Genomic DNA, 14,100 nt, shown 5'->3' with positions numbered 1-14,100 from the left:
CGAGAGAGCAAGGAATACAGCTGAAGTTTCAGACAATTCTTATTAAGTCAAATAACAATTTTTTGATTTTCTTATTTTCATCTCAGTTTATTTTACCAACCCCTTTACTTTATACTTTTATCAATATTTATCTTTATCTCTCTCAACGTCTGGCCTTTCTCCAATCTTTTCCCCTAGCTGTGGTCTATGTGTGTGTGTGTGTGTGTGTGTGTGCACTGTGCCAATATGTGAGATGTGTGTGTTTGTGCATCATGGGCGCTGATGGGTTGCATAGCTTCAGAATTGACAACATTTACAGGCTAAAATGAGAATCATCCATCTTCACTAGGATGCTGTCAGAGGCAGGGCCAAACTTCATAATCCCCCATTACTAGTGCTAACCTTCCCATCTACATACACACATGATGAGGTGCGAGTCGCATAGATAGAGAGGGAATACCTCTCAGACTGAATGACTGAAACAGAGAAATAGACAGTGGAAAGAAGTCCGGGATGGAGAGAGAGAGAGAGAGAGAGAGAGAGAGAGAGAGAGAGAGAGGAAGTGGAAGCGTGAGCTGTGATTGGTGAAGTCACAGTCTACTGCCCTCTCTCTGGTGATGAACACTGAGGTGTTTAAGAGGTCACTGGGATACACACACACACACACACACACATTCACACATAAACACTCTGCCTACATCGTTAGATAAGGATTTAAAAGTTGTGGTTTTCGTTTGTAATTCTAGTGACTTTTACTTCATACATACATACATAAATAAATAAATAGACTTTAGTCACACCGTTGTTCAAAAGTTTAGGGTTAAAAAGTTTTTTATCTGTTTTTGAAAAGTGTATTATGCTCACCATGTGTTAAAGCAATATAAAGCATATAAAATTGATACATTTGATCAAAAATACAGTAAAAATTAAATATTTTACATTTAAAAAAACTTTATTAAAAAACTTTAACGTTATTTAATCCTGTGCTCAAAGCTGTATTTTCAGCATCATTACTCCAGTCTTCAGTTCAGTGTCACATGATCCTTCAGAAATCTTTCTAATAAGCTGATTTGGTTTAGTGCTTATGTTAAATATTGATAAAAATGGTTGAAAACAGTTGTGCTTATATTGGTGTCACTGGACCACAAAACCAGTCATAAGGGTCAATTTCTCAAAATATTAGATTTATACATCACATGAAACCTGAATAAATAAGCTTTCCATTGGTGTGGTTTGTTAGGATTCTTTGTTGAATAGAAAATTTGAAAGAACAGCATTTATTTAGAAAAGTTTTTGTAGCAATACAAGCCTTCACTAAGTCTTCACTGTCACTTTTGATCATTTTAAACTAAAATGGCAAAGGAAATTATTTAATTATCAACACTCAGTGAAATATTTAGGTTCTATTAATCCTTTTTTTCCCCGTTGTTAGAGTACTGAGATGTAGAAACTTAAATAAAATGTCTTTAAAAAGCACAATTAAATATTAATAATGACAAGTGTAAATGTAAGCCCTATGTGCTGTAGTTCAATGAAGAATCACTTTGATTCATAGAGGTGAGTGACTCATTTGATCATTTCCCCGAAGGAAAAGGCTGCAGATTTTAATTGAGTAACTTTTAAGAGTACAAACACAGATGGGCAGACATGCATTAAAATCCACAAGAGGATTCGTATTCCCAGTAAAACAGCACAAGCTTACTTGTAACTTAAAATGTATTTACAGTAATGTTATGATGTAACTGTACGGTAACAGCATGGGGAATGTGTACGATAACAGGGCTGGCAAAATCACTAGCCTGACATCGCAGGACTATTGCATCTTCCAGTCGGGCAACCAAAAGCGTAATTTCATACAACGTACAAATACAGAATTATTCCTCTTTTGCATCTTCTTGAGCTTGAACGCACACATAAACACAAAATGCTCTCAAAATAGCCGTCTCAGCAAGTATTCTGGTAAAAACAGTTGGTTATGTCTTACATTTGTATAGAGATCGGTGCAGTCGTTCTTAAAGGGACAGAAGCCTTTAAAAACCTGCTGCTGTCTGTGTGACTAATGTTAATCAAACGACAAAGCACAACTTTCAATAAATATTAATCTATTTATAATTTATACAGTGAATTTATGCAGTGTTATTTTACACTTAATTATATTTCTGTACCTGAAAAAAAAAAATCTAATGGCCTTTGTTCTATTTTATCTATGCTTGACATTTTTTATTTGTTCATATCTTATTACTGACAGTTCATTTGGCTTAAAAAATTTCAGACTTTAATTTTTTATGCTACTAGTTTTTGCTGTGGTATCAAAGAAGCATGTAAAGTATTCTTGAGATAATAACAAGTGTTCTTTAAATAATAAAGAAACATTTTTTTTTTCGTGCATCCATCTGTGACTCAAAGTCTGTAATGCGATCTGAAACATGAGTTGTGTAATCTGTTGCAGCCCTTCTCTCTCACCTTGTAATTTGAAGTAAAAATACAGTCAATGAAAGTTTTTGATCATGCTTATTTATATGCAGTATAGTTCAGCTTATGTCTCTTTTATTCATTCTGGGTTACCAAAATCTGAAGAATGCCTTTCTGAAAGGAGGGAGTTTGAAATCTTGTGAGCACAGCATCAGGATTTTGTTGGGGTTGAATTCAATCCTAATCAGGATTATTAATAACCTCCTCCTGGACTAAAACAGAAGCGACAGCCACTTCCCAAACTCTGCCATCAAACCACCTCCACACCTGAGTGACAAACCCCATTACCGCCATTGGAGATGAATCACTGTGGGTGTGGGGTGGGACAGAGATCACTGTTAGTAATTGATCATGAAAGCACACAAGCGGGGTCAGTCTGAGGTCAGCCATATCATGGATGTACACCACTACTACTCATTACTAGTTACTATGCACCTGTGAAGCACAAACACAAAGATGAGGGTTAACATACAAAGTAATTTCATAAAGTTGATTTTCTTCCATTGTAGCCATATAATGAAATCTCTTTCCATAGACACCCGATTACTCGGCTATGGCATCTTTGGCTGGCGGATTGGAGGAGATGAAGAACAGCTTGGCCAATCAGACGGGAGCAGAGCTGGGTTCCACTGTTGCAGGTCCTCAATCATATCCACTTGTGTCTGGTGAGCAAACTGTAGTTTTCACAGTAGTGCTTGCTTGATGACCTTCAGTGCTGAAATGTCTTTTAAATAATATCAGCTGTTGGTTGAACACACAGACAAAAAAACAACAGACTAAAACAATGTACTTATAAATCAACACTGAAATTTTAAGTCATCAGAATTGCAAGATGTTGACTGACAATTGTGAAATATAAACTCGCAACTCTGAAAAGACAAGTCTAAATTGTGAGAGAAAATGTTGCAAAATTAATAGAATAAGAAAAGTAACTTTTTTTATTCCATGGCACCAAAAAAAACTTTGAAAAAAAAAAGAGAAAAGAGAAAAAAAATTGCAATACTAAAACATGAACTCATAATTGCAAAAAAAAAATTTTTTAATTCCCTGGCTGAAACAAGCTCTGTTTACTGGATAAAAAGCAAAAAAAAAAAAAAAAAAAAAAAAAAAAAAAAACAATGTGATATCTCACGGATATGGAAATGACTATATACTTTTTAACATTTTGGAATTAAAAGGCAGACAAATTTTTGCCATGCTAAGACATTTTCATAGCTAACACTTAATGTATTCAATATAAACACAATTAAATTATATATAAACAGGTAATGAATAATGAACAATGAATTGATTTCTATGTAAAATGATACTAGAAAAAAAAAAAATCTAAAATATGGTAAAAGGTTTCCAAAACAAGTTTCCAAACTGTGACCTTCTTATAGAAAAGAGTGAGCGAGAGAGAGAAAGAGAGAGAGAGAGAGAAAGAGAGAGAGAGAGAGATCTCTGGAACATAAAAAAGTCAGAAGTTGAAGAAACATATACCATTACTATTATACATAAACCCACAAACCATTTCTGTAAAACAAGACTTTTATCATAAAATGAAGGTATCAGATGTATACAAGATTCTTTCCAGTCTGCTAACAACTGAAGTACTGATCTGAGATCTGCTAGGCTTCCTCTGTATTAGAGCTGAATATGAATGATCTGCTGAATATGAATTAGAAACACCTGATTGTAGATCAGCTTGCTGTGGGCAGCTCAGAGGTGAGACGAGAGTGTTATTATCAGACGTGTTAAACAGTGCTCAGTGATTCAGATTCAGATTTAATCTCCTGAGGGACAGAGGGAGAGGATGGAGACCTGCAATTACTATATACACGTCTCCCGATCTCACTTACTCGCCCACTCCATTTGGGAGTAAGGGATTGCTAATTAAGAGCTGCTTGGACAGGAGCTCTAACGAGGGAATCATGGAATTGGGATTTGTTCACCATCTGACAAGGTAGATCTCGACTGTGTGTGTGTGTTGAAGGAGAGAAAGCCAGAATTAATTACACACAGAGCTCTTCTCATGATGGACCATGTGAACAGACAATGGGACTAGTACGTCGTTTGCATAATGGCGCCCCCTATTGGCAAATGACACATTAACATTTTATACTTTACGATGACTATCAATTTTGATCAATTAACAAACGATATCATGCAAATCATGAATGCACAAATGATTAAAAATATAAATAAAGAGAAAGAAAAAAAAACATTATTTTGGCCAGTCTCTTTTGTTTAGTGTATAGAAATGGAAATGGGATCGGGAAGTGACACAAGCATCACATACAACATCTTTTCCCTGTCTACCCTCTTTCATTCTTCTCTCTTCTGACAACGTCTCTCAGAGGACTAGGCCTTGTCTGTTCTTCCTCTGAAGAGTCCATCTCTCTCTCTGTCGCCCTGTCCACTGACCCAGAGTGGATTACTATCCAGTCTTCACTAATGTTTTCCTGTCACCTAACATGGCAACCAGCAGAACAGAGAGTGTGAGACTGTGTGTGTAACTGTGTCAGGTCTGGGCAAGTTACATTTTCATTGGGGCAAGTGATATGTTTTAAAAGGTATGTTTTTTATTTTTATTTTTTTGCTGCTTCATGCATTGTCCATTGCTTACATATTGCTGGGACAACTTGCCCCAATGCATGTGATAGCATGCCCCTTTTTGTATATTAAGCAATATCACTGCATTTTGGCTGAAGGCATTGTATTTGAAAAATGGCGTGATTGAGAGTATTACATAGCTTTCATAAAACAGTTCAATGAACAAGGTTGATATTCAATAACTTGAATTTTAGAGTACAGAGTAGACATGATGTACTTTGTCTGTTATTCCTCCACAAAGTAAAATAGTTCCAAACAGCATCAAAGCAGAACTAACCATTGTGTGTGTCTGAACAACTTATGTAAGTGATGTTTATGAAAGAAACAGTGACTGGATTCCCCAAAATCTGCTTTAGAGAGAAAGTTAAGAAATTATTTTAAAATAATCGTTTCAAGAATGTTCTTCAAAAAGTTGTTTTCTTCTACAAGAACTGCCATACAATCAGATAACAGAAGTCTGCTATAAAATAATAATAATAATAATAATAAAATGTATATATATATATTATATTACATGTAGCTAGTGTTTTGTTGTAATGTTTACCAATAAATTCATTAAACATCTTTCCTTTGGGATTTGAAGACAAGTTGAATGTTGTATCCTAACTGTAAGTCGATTTGGATAAAATCGTCTGCTAAATGCATACATTTAAATTTAAGAGGTTATTTACGAAGACTTTTTACAGCATTCTTTTCAGAAATATTTTTGGGAAAACAAAATATTCTTAACTTTATTCTTAATTCAGAAAATAAGAAGAAAGATAGCGGTTAAGAAGAACAGTATTTTTAACGCATACAGCCCCGAGTTGAGTGAATGATTCAATGACTTATTCGACATTCATTTTGTTTGTTCCCAAATTAATTAGCACTTTCGAATAAATCTGTTGACTCACTCAAAGACTCAAAGGTGTTCTGTGCATATATTCACAATATGCATAATATGAGTCTTCTTAACCGATATATGACCTATGAAAACTCACATCTCAATCGCTTTATAACTGCAAACAACATGCAACTGCTGAATAATGCATCTATACAAAGTCATACAGTACTTATGTTGCACGACAACTGATGGGTACATTTTCCATTCCACTCTTTCCCTCTGTTACCTGTCCTGAGTTATTCTTCACCCTGCCTCAGTCTCTTATACCTTCTCTATCGCCCTTTTTTAATCTCTGAAACAGTATTCAAGTTTCCCTACAGATGCTTAAGAGGTGTCTGTGTTGAAGAGGATGGTGTTTATTATGATGAATGGGATGCAGTCTACAGATCAGCACCATGTGCAGACTGAGAGATGATTCAGTCTGACAGTCATGTCATGTAGCTTAATAGTTATACATCCAAACAACAGAGAGAGAGAGAGAGAGAGAGAGAGAGAGAGAGAGAGAGAGAGAGAGAGAGAAGAGGGATCCATAGTGAACCAGGCTTGAGGGAGACAGGGCCATGTATGTAGTATCCTAACAGTAAAGACAACCAGATCATGTCATACATCAGTGCATAATTATACCAGAGGCCCTGTTACTGGGGCAAAGGCAGATTTGTGATCTGACATAAAGTGAGATGGCTATATTAATTGGGATGATTAAACAGGATGTCGCAAGTTTACCAAGCTCACAAGATGTCACTTATCTGATTTAATAAGCTACAGCATCGATTCCTGCTTCATTCAATTTGCAGTGTGAACTATTTCTGTATAGACAAATGAATCCCTTTATAAGTCATTCATTAAATTATCCATTATAATTGTTTCATTTAAATTACTGATTTATAAGGAACAAACTGATTTTATGAGTAAGTCATTAAATCATTCATTCTTCTGATTTATTCACAAACTCAAATTAATTCGTGAACAGCATTTATTCACGTTGCTTGGAGAGGAACACTGGTCAGTTATCTTTTGCCTTTCTTTGGGACTTTTTTCATATGTGGAACCAAAATACACAAAATGGTAATATTTGGTATGAATTACAAATAGAAGGTTTAGGATGTTTATCAGAATCCAGTTGTTAAATCTGAATTCAGTTTCTGGATCCAATCACTCCAAAAACAAACAAATCGGTGCAAATATACCCTCACAATGTGCTGTAATTCTTCCAAAAATGACCCCAACCTTAATCTCCATAGCAAAATCTCAGTTGGCCATACAGTGATTAAGTTTTCAAAAAACATTAAAATATTGGTATCCGACATACAGTGCACATTGCAATTTAAGCTTAGCTTAGCCAAAAAAATAAAATTGCCCTATGATTTACTCATCCTCAATCCATACTAGATATATATGACCTTCTTCTTTTAGACGAATGCAGTCAGAGTTGTGTATATATATATATATATATATATATATATATATATATATATATATAAAAAATAATAATGGCAGTAAATAGCTGTTGAGATTTTGCAGCAAAATAAAGTGCATCCATCCATCATAAAAAGTGCTCCACATGGCTCCAGTTGCTTAATAAAGGCCTTCTGAAGCAAATCAATGCTTCAACAGACATTCGCTTCCATAATATGGAATATGGACATTTTTAAACATAACTCTTAATGCATTTGTCTGAAAAAAGAAAGTCATACACACCAAGGGTGGCTTGAGGGTGAGTAAATCATGGGGTAATTTTCATATTTGGGTGAACTATCCCTTTAAGGGTGTGCTATAACTGAATAGTGCACATAAACGGCTGTTGAGATCTTGGAGTAAAGGTTTGGACCTGTTAACATTATGTCACAACTTAACAAGCGGATAAAAGGTTAAAGCCTAGCTAACTGAACAATTATGGATGAAATTGCTTCATAAGGGGTTGTGGTGATTGAAATGAGTCACAGAGAATCAGAGACGGAGTCAATGCTATACATGCTAGAAATGCTCTTTTTTTATCTTTACAGGTCGTGACCTGGCCAGCACCACGCTCCCTGGTTACCCTCCCCATGTTCCTCCAACAGGGCAGGGTAGTTACTCCGCACCCTCCCTCACAGGAATGGTACCCGGTGAGTCTCACTCGCATACATTGCCTGTCAATCAATTTTTTAACTCCATCTACAAGTTCCTATCACAGCTGAGTTCTCTGGATGTTTATGGCATATTGCTGAAAAAGGGAGTGTTGATGAAAATAAATATCATAATTATTTTCATACATGTGGCATCCTGATTCTTCCTCTCTCACCCTCTTGCTCGTCCTGCGTTAGTCTCTCTTCCAATACCCCCTTTTCACCTCAGCTTTATTTCAGTTGGGGTCCCAGTGGGAGGGGGGTCTCGTCTTTTCCACTTCCTGTCTCCCCCATCTGCCAGGTTGACAGCGCTCCCAGGGGGTTATGGGATGGAGAGGGTGGGGTGTTGGGTGTTTGGCAGAGTGTGGGGGTGACAGGACTGGCTTTGAGTCTTCAGCAGGAGTAGCTGGACTATTAGACCCCAGTCACACAGCTGTCCCTTCTCAACATCAGTAATTTGTTTATAATGAGAATCATCAGTGACCCTTGACTAATTCATTCATTCTCCTGCAGACTCCCTCGGCCTCCTTTCTTTGAGCTCTTTTTTTGTTGTTGTTGTTATCTGCAGACCACTTCAGAATTACAGAAATGCACATTAATTCTCTCACTAGGATATTCATATTCACAAACACAAAAGCATGCAAATGGCTTTGAATACTGTTCACATAGATACACAAGGGACTTTAATAATACAACCTGATTATTTTTTCCTTAATCCAACATCATTTGAAATAAACTGGGGAGGGTTGCCAGGTCTGTGGTTTTCTAACTGAATTTAACTATTTTTAAACTGTTTTATTTATTTTTATGCAGATTAAAGCTTTGAGATATTCCGTAAATTATATTTGACTAACACGCCTGCACTGAAGTATTTTACCAATTTTATATTTATACCAAAACATTATATAAAATAATGTCATATTATTTATGGTCTGCTGTACTTTAATATATATATTAAAGTACAGCATTATTAAAGTACAGTATATATATATATATATATATATATATATATATATATATATATATATATATTAAAGTGCATTTCTGAAACAAGATGAATCACAATATTATTCACAATACACAAAAAAGTAGAATACACAGTATACGAATCCTCAATCTGGTTATCAGCATATTTTAATATTATTGTTTTAATATATATTTATGTTATTTTTTTATTTGCAGTATTGGCCACTAAATGATGGTTTAAAATGTTTATTTAATACTTATATAGACTGAATATTTAAGATTAAGGTCTAACTTATTTAAAGGGACATTATATATCATATCCAAATTTAACCCTTTAAAATAACCCTCTCTTGAAGTGCGCCTTTCCCTTTAAGAACATAAACATTTTCTGATAACTTACTGACCTCCATGTCATCCAAGATGTTTATGTCTTTCTTTCTTCGGTCGCAAAGAAATTAAGGTTTTTGAGAGAAACATTCCAGGATTTTTCTACATATAATGGACCTTCATTTCTTTGTGACTGAAGACAGACATGAACATCTTGGATGACATGGAGGTGAGTAAATTATTAAGAAATTTATCAGAAAAGAAAATGATCAGAAATGTTGTTGTGCATTTCAGAGTTTGCTTTTTGCATTAAATGCTTAATTCTTGATAAATATTCTGCAACCTGTATTATTGTTACTTTATTAATGATAATGGGACTAAATGAACTTATGTTTTAGTGTGTTTAAACAAAGTTTCAAATAAGCATCACATCAGCTAGAATTTCAATATTGTTGCATCCCATATTATAAAATAAGTGTAAAAACACTACACTGTAAGAAAGAAAGAAAGTAAAAATAATAAGAAAAATTTTAAATATATTAATACTTTTCTGCCAGGATATTATCCCTCAAATTTATAGACAATTGCTTTAAACATAAAACACAAAAAAATGCAATCTGTCTTCAAAAATGGGGAAAACACAAATTCTTCATATTAATATTACATGGCATCCTATTTTTTTTATACTTTTCTTAGGAGTTTAAAATGTGAAATAATGAACACAGTCTAATCAGCTAATATTCTCTTGATACATGTGGCTTTAGTGACTAGCTAGATAACAATGAAGAGGAAAAAAAGCTACTTGGTAATTTCTCAATGTCTTATTAAAGTGTATGGACAAATGTAAGCTTATAGCTTCAATATGAAGTGCATGGTAACACAAGAGAAAACCATAGTGTAAGAAGACAAACAGAGTGGTATAAAAAAGCAAGAACTCTGGGATAAAATGACTATTCACCGACCCTTGTATCGACTCTCTGAACACAGCAAACAATCCCGAGCCCCAACAACAACATGTCTCTTGTCGTGTCTTCAGTCTGTCATGCTGGTGTCTCTCCCCGTTGCCACAGTCACTCGTAGGGTCTTGTTGTGTCCTCTCTTTTCAGAGCAAGATCTGTAACCTTGTCTGGTATCTCCCTTCGACTGAATCCCCCATGTTTCCCTCGCTTCTGACAAGCATTTATGACCTTGTAACCCATCTCTCTTGCTGGGGAGACCCCATTCCTCTTCTCTTCTCCATCCATAAGTCATTCCCCTCGCTTTCACCAGCATCTTCCCTAAACATCCTGACACTCGGTAGTCACTGTGGCATAGAGTTCACATTTTCTGTGTTCATGAAGATACAATGGAATCGATTAAATTCAGAAAATTCAGAAAAACACTTTACTTGGATTGCAACAATCTTATGAATCATGTCACCCTATTCTTTCGTATAATAAACAGTATGTGTGAACCTTTTGTATCCATGTACACAAATCTAATTTTCTTATTATGTATTGTTTATGAACTATGATATTACATATAAAGCTAAAAGCTAAAAGTAAGAACTATTGATCAAAACGTTTGAGTTAGTATGTTTTTTTACGTTTTGGAAGACATTATTGTAAAATTGTAATATTGTGTAATATAATTACAATTTAAAACAACCACTTTATATTTAAATATGTAATTTTTTTTATTGCTGTGATCAAAGCTGAATTTTCAGCATCATTACTCCATTCTTCAGTGTCACATGACCCTTCAGAAATGAGTGCTGATTTGGTGATTTTTCACATATTTTTGTACATTTCTCATTTATACAGCATGAAATTGCATTAAATTGACACACGTACTGATTGTGTAGACTCACACACACGATGATGTCTCATTGGTCTAAATTAGGTCCCATGCTGCAGTTTATATCTCATATACTGTATGTGTATGCTCTGAATTGCTGCAATTGTCCAATATTGTGCTCACAGTGTGAACAGTCCAATTATAAACTTGGAAACCATGTTTTGTGTAACTCTCATTTTGTGCAGTTTTGTGATTAGATTTGTCGCCTGCTGAGAAATCTGCAAGTTTCCCAATTCGTCTTTACCTTCATTCTCTGTACAAACAATCAGTGCAAGCAAAGTCTAAATGTGATAAGATTAACTTCTGCTATCTTCTGCTATCTAAACTATAAGAATAATACATATGGTGTTGTTGCTTTAATTAAAATAAACTGTTGCTTTCATTTCTTGTCATTAAAAAACTCTCACAGTGTGACATGTCTGTACTCCTGATATGCTCTTGTTAGCTTACTTACTATCAAGTTAGCATTTTGAACAGCTACATTCAGTACATTCAGATTATTATTTAATTAATGATAATCAAAGTACTGCCAACTGCCAAGCTATAAGAAAAATACATAGACTGCTTGTTTACAGATCTCAGTGAGATGGACTTATACATTTCACTGACACTTTTATGTAAAATTGGTTTTTCGTTTTTCCCTATATCTCCTGGATCCTCTTCCTTTACTTTATCCCGGAGTGTATTGCTCTTCTTTTCTGTGATTCTGTTGCTTTCTCTCTTTCAGCAGGGGGCTGACACACAGGGGAGGGGGGCACAAAACCAGCCAGGCAGAACCGACAGAGCGAGAGATGGAGAGAGAGAGAGAGAGAGAGAGAGAGAGAGAGAGAGAGAGGGAGAGAGAGAGAGAGAGAGCTGGGGCCTCTGATTTTGTGACAGCCAGCAAAGGGAAAGTGTTCCCCAGGGAAAGGGAGAACGTGGGAAAAGAGGGAGAGAAAGAGAGAGGGAGATAAGGGGAAAACTAGACTGAAGCAATGGAGGAGAACAACTGCCACAAATCGACTTCCACTCAGCCAGTCGGACCTTTTAGACTCCTACACAGATGTACAATCCACTTCCAAATGGAAGAGTTTGTGCAATTCTACATTTATATCTAACACTTCTATTGTCTTTTCTTGAATTTCAGGAGGAGATTTCTCTGGCAGTCCTTATTCCCATCCGCAGTATTCAACGTACAATGAGTCTTGGAGATTTGCAAACCCCAGTCTACTAGGTAAAAGCTTAGCTTATATTATAACAGCTCATATTTACTGTACCATTCAAAACTTTGTGGTCAGTAAGGTTTTTTTTAACCAAATTATTCAGCAAGGATGCATTAAATTGATCAAAAGTGGCGCAAAAAAAATGCATAACGTTACATGAGATTCCTTTTTTACATAAATGTGTTTTCTTTGAAATTTTTATTTAACAAAGAATCCTAAAAAAAAACTTACAAAATTAAAATAAAATAAAGCAGCACAACGGTTTTCACCATTATTAATAACAAATATCTTATTGAGCACCAAATAAGCATATTAGAATTATTTCTGAAGGATCATGTGACACTTAAATTTCTAACAAAATACAGTATTTCACAATATTACTGTTTTAAATTAAATAAAAACATTTTTTATTCATACACCTTCCAAATGTGGTTTTTCAGAATGATGCCACAGAATAACCATTTTGGGTTTCCCAAAACATCCCCTGCATTTTTTTCTTAATGTGAACAACATTTTTGATATAGCTAAAGAACATTTTATGTAATGGAAAGTTTCCAAAAAAATTCTTCATGGAGCCATCAATGCCAAAAATAACCTTTATTTTTAAGAGTTGTAGGCTTCTTTCAAAAACATGGAAAGGTGGATTGGATGTTCATGTTGGGAAAATAATAAAAGCGTTTTCAATTTCTGTGTGAACTATTCCTTTGAATGCAAAAATAAAATGCATCGGTTTAGAATGTTTTACAAAGGTTTAATTTCTAAAAGACCCTCATTTATAAACGGACTGATGTTGTATGTGTGTGCATTTGCTCTTCTCAGTGTTCCAGCAGGAGTACGGTTCTTTACTGGGCTCAGAGAGAGCAGCTTCATCAGGTCTATTCCCAGGCCAAACCCCACAACCTACAGGTACAGAACACCCACACCATCAGAGATGCTTGTGGGACATTTGAAACAGTCAGTTTAGCTTGCTATATCTGTATGTACGCCACACAGAATCAACGTTCAGCAAACCTCAGACTGACACATCAGTCCAGAGCAAAGCTTAAAAACAGTCATATGTGTGTAAGAGAGAGCCACAGAGCTGACATTAACGTTCCCGACGGAGAAGGGATTCCTTGGGGATTTCATGAGCTTTTCGCTTTGTGTTGTCAAGAGGGAGACCCTGATTTGACAGAAGTTTGACAGTGTTTGTGTGAAGTGCTCAAATGCTTTGAAGTGGATTAAAACATTCTCAAATGCAGTTTTCACTGTAGCCAGCCATATATGAGTCATGGTAGTTATTAATATTTACCTACATACAATTAATTGTCGTGTTAGCCTGATTGAAGATCAAATCATAAATGCTTTTAAAATTTGAGACAAGGAAGGACTGAGAAACCAGTCTAAGTACACTAACTGGGCACATACAAAGCTAATAAATCTTTGCAATATTCACAATATTACTTAATTTTATATTCCCAGCAAAATAATTGTGATTATAAATTGTGTTCAAGTCACTTTGACCCAGAGATTATTTTAATTTTCCTAAAAATGATAATTATTTCACATCAGGCTAAAGCCTGTTGTCGTTGCTCACACAAGGTGTAACAACTTCCCCCAAAATAATGGATTTATCAAACACACACATCAACCATATTTCTCACAATTGCAAACTCTTTACCTCCAGCAACAAAGACTGCTGTCCCTCCACTTCGTTATAGCCCTCGCTCATAACCATGTAATAAAGAAAAATATT

The 14,100-nt window shown here is 35.2% G+C and overlaps 1 protein-coding gene across 3 annotated transcripts in view; it reads left to right on the top strand.

Annotated features, from left to right (window-relative positions):
• Positions 1 to 14,100, top strand: part of LOC127958938 (paired box protein Pax-5) — a 41,223-nt gene that overhangs the window by 22,290 nt on the left and 4,833 nt on the right. For all 3 annotated transcript variants that reach the window (XM_052558091.1, XM_052557983.1, XM_052558041.1), the window contains exons 7-10: positions 2,987 to 3,116; positions 7,933 to 8,034; positions 12,290 to 12,376; positions 13,185 to 13,271. In XM_052558091.1, coding sequence (XP_052414051.1) covers positions 2,987 to 3,116; positions 7,933 to 8,034; positions 12,290 to 12,376; positions 13,185 to 13,271 — 406 coding nt within the window. The remainder of the gene's footprint in view (positions 1 to 2,986; positions 3,117 to 7,932; positions 8,035 to 12,289; positions 12,377 to 13,184; positions 13,272 to 14,100) is intronic.

The sequence above is a fragment of the Carassius gibelio genome, chromosome A1, assembly GCF_023724105.1.
Source record: "Carassius gibelio isolate Cgi1373 ecotype wild population from Czech Republic chromosome A1, carGib1.2-hapl.c, whole genome shotgun sequence".
Lineage (NCBI taxonomy): Eukaryota > Metazoa > Chordata > Actinopteri > Cypriniformes > Cyprinidae > Carassius > Carassius gibelio.
This window is presented reverse-complemented; position numbering and strand designations above follow the sequence as displayed.